The sequence below is a fragment of the Seriola lalandi genome, unplaced genomic scaffold, assembly GCF_002814215.2.
Source record: "Seriola lalandi dorsalis isolate HSWRI2012SDOR001 ecotype SW California unplaced genomic scaffold, Sedor1 jcf7180002003129, whole genome shotgun sequence".
Taxonomy (NCBI): Eukaryota; Metazoa; Chordata; class Actinopteri; order Carangiformes; family Carangidae; genus Seriola; species Seriola lalandi.
The window spans coordinates 1-1,879 of NW_019473785.1; the positions used below are offsets into that span (position 1 = coordinate 1).

Sequence of the window (1,879 nt, forward strand, 5' to 3'; positions counted from 1 at the left end):
CAGGTTAAAAAACAATCCTCATGTGCCGTGTTTGGGCTCGGAGCTGTTGGACTGGCCGCCGTCATGGGCTGCCAGGTTGCTGGGGCAAAAAGGATCATCGGGGTCGACATCAACCCTGACAAGTTTGAGAAAGCTGCAGTGTTTGGAGCCACTGAATGTGTCAACCCCAAAGACCACAAGAAGCCCATCCAGGAGGTTCTGGCAGAAATGACAGATGGAGGGGTGGACTACGCTCTGGAGTGTGTTGGAGATCCAGCTATCATGGTGGGTGTACGACAGTTTCACACATTTTTTCACATGAGTGTGTCACTATGTAAATGTATTTTAAAGGCAGTATTAATCATCCTAGACTGCTGCATTTGAGTCTACAAAAGATGCCTGGGGCTCCTGTGTGATTGCTGGATGGACAGAGACGGGAATGATGAACGTTGTGGTTGAAAAGATCCTCATGGGACGCACCTTGAGTGGGACTTATTTTGGAGGTGAGCTTAAAACAAGTTACCAGGCCTATTACATAATGCTTCAGCAACAATTTATGGCAAGTGGCATGATAGAGAAATGGAGTGACTGAGTGACTAAGTGGAAAGATAATAAAAATGCTACCACACATTTTCAAAGCCCAAGGTAATGTCTTGAGATTACAATGTTTTGTCTGTTCAACAGTGAATCAATGTTTTATACTTTTGCTTGATTAATGATTAATTAGCATTAATTATAGTTAACAGTTAATTGATTATCTAGATTTTAGTCGATCCTCAGTCAGGTAATGGCTTTAGGAGTTTTGATGGAAGTCCCCCACAGTCAAAAAGTCACTGTTGACTCAGAAGAGGCAGGTAGCTAACAGAAGCTTCAAGCTAGCCAGACCAGAAAAAAATGCAGACACACGTTACATCTTAAGTAAAGCAAAAGGCCCTTGGTCACTTCTATATCACAAAACGAGAGAAAGATCTCACTTATGTAATGTGCGTGTAAAGTATGGAAAGATATGCTCACCTTCTGTTAAAAGCATCAAGTCCTAACCCAATATCTGGATTATCCCTCTCTGGAAACACACATCTCTAAATGAAGTAAAGTAGGTCCACCAGTGCAATAACATCTGATATGGATTGAACATCACAGATTTAATGATATCTATGTATCCAAGGGCGATAGTCACTTAAGGCAGGAAAATGGAAAATATAGTAAAAGATGACAAGAAAAGTGCTCTGTTCAGCAGCTCATTAATGGCCGCTGGTTCATGGGGACTCAATTTCATTAACATTTTCTAAAGGTTGGAAGAGTGTGGAGGATGTGCCTAAACTGGTGGATGACTACATGAACAAAAAGCTGAAGCTGGATGAGTTTATCACACACAACCTCCCACTGGATCAAATCAATGTGGCCTTTGGCCTTTTGAAAAGTGGGAACAGGTAAGAACTGATTTATTTGTAGCTGCTAGTTTTGGTGTTTTTGTTTGTGATGTGTATATCCTTGTATAACTCAAATTATAGGGGCACAGATCTGTTCATGGAGTCACAAATTGGAGACTCATTATCTATTTGGGGGCATCCCACAAAGTTAAGGTTCAGGTTAGAATGCGGGTTAAGCACAGCATTTTCCTAAATATTATGACCTCGCAGTTGTTTTTCAAACTGCTGCTATGGCCATCTTTGCATACTTTTGCATACCATATGCATACCCTGCCTTTGCTTCTTTTTATCTTGAAACTGTTCCCACACACCATGAAATATCTGATATATAAAGGACACTGACGTGGATGGATCACTGTCCTGAAATGACAGGAGGCCCCTGGGCCACAACCTTTGTGTGAAGTGGCTCTTAAATATTTTGTTTGATAGTCATAGAGTTCAGAATATTTCAGCCTGAGGTACTATATAGG

At 41.2% G+C, this 1,879-nt stretch overlaps 1 protein-coding gene across 1 annotated transcript; it reads left to right on the forward strand.

Moving 5' to 3' along the window:
- Positions 1–7: 7 nt before the first annotated feature.
- Positions 8–1,483, forward strand: LOC111666788 (alcohol dehydrogenase class-3 chain H-like). The gene is made up of 3 exons (XM_023422264.2): positions 8–264; positions 350–482; positions 1,271–1,483. Exons 1-3 carry the CDS (start codon positions 64–66, stop codon positions 1,411–1,413), a joined length of 477 nt encoding a protein of 158 aa, XP_023278032.2. The 5' UTR covers positions 8–63; the 3' UTR covers positions 1,414–1,483.
- Positions 1,484–1,879: the final 396 nt, after the last annotated feature.

What these genes read in the sequence shown, in the direction of transcription:
- LOC111666788 (XM_023422264.2), top strand. Translation starts at nt 64, where the DNA reads ATGGGCTGCCAGGTTGCTGGGGCAAAAAGGATCATCGGGGTCGACATC. An exon ending in TTGGAGATCCAGCTATCATG is followed by an intron (nt 265 to 349) that starts GTGGGTGTACGA and finishes TAATCATCCTAG; the next exon opens with ACTGCTGCATTTGAGTCTAC. An exon ending in GAGTGGGACTTATTTTGGAG is followed by an intron (nt 483 to 1,270) that starts GTGAGCTTAAAA and finishes CATTTTCTAAAG; the next exon opens with GTTGGAAGAGTGTGGAGGAT.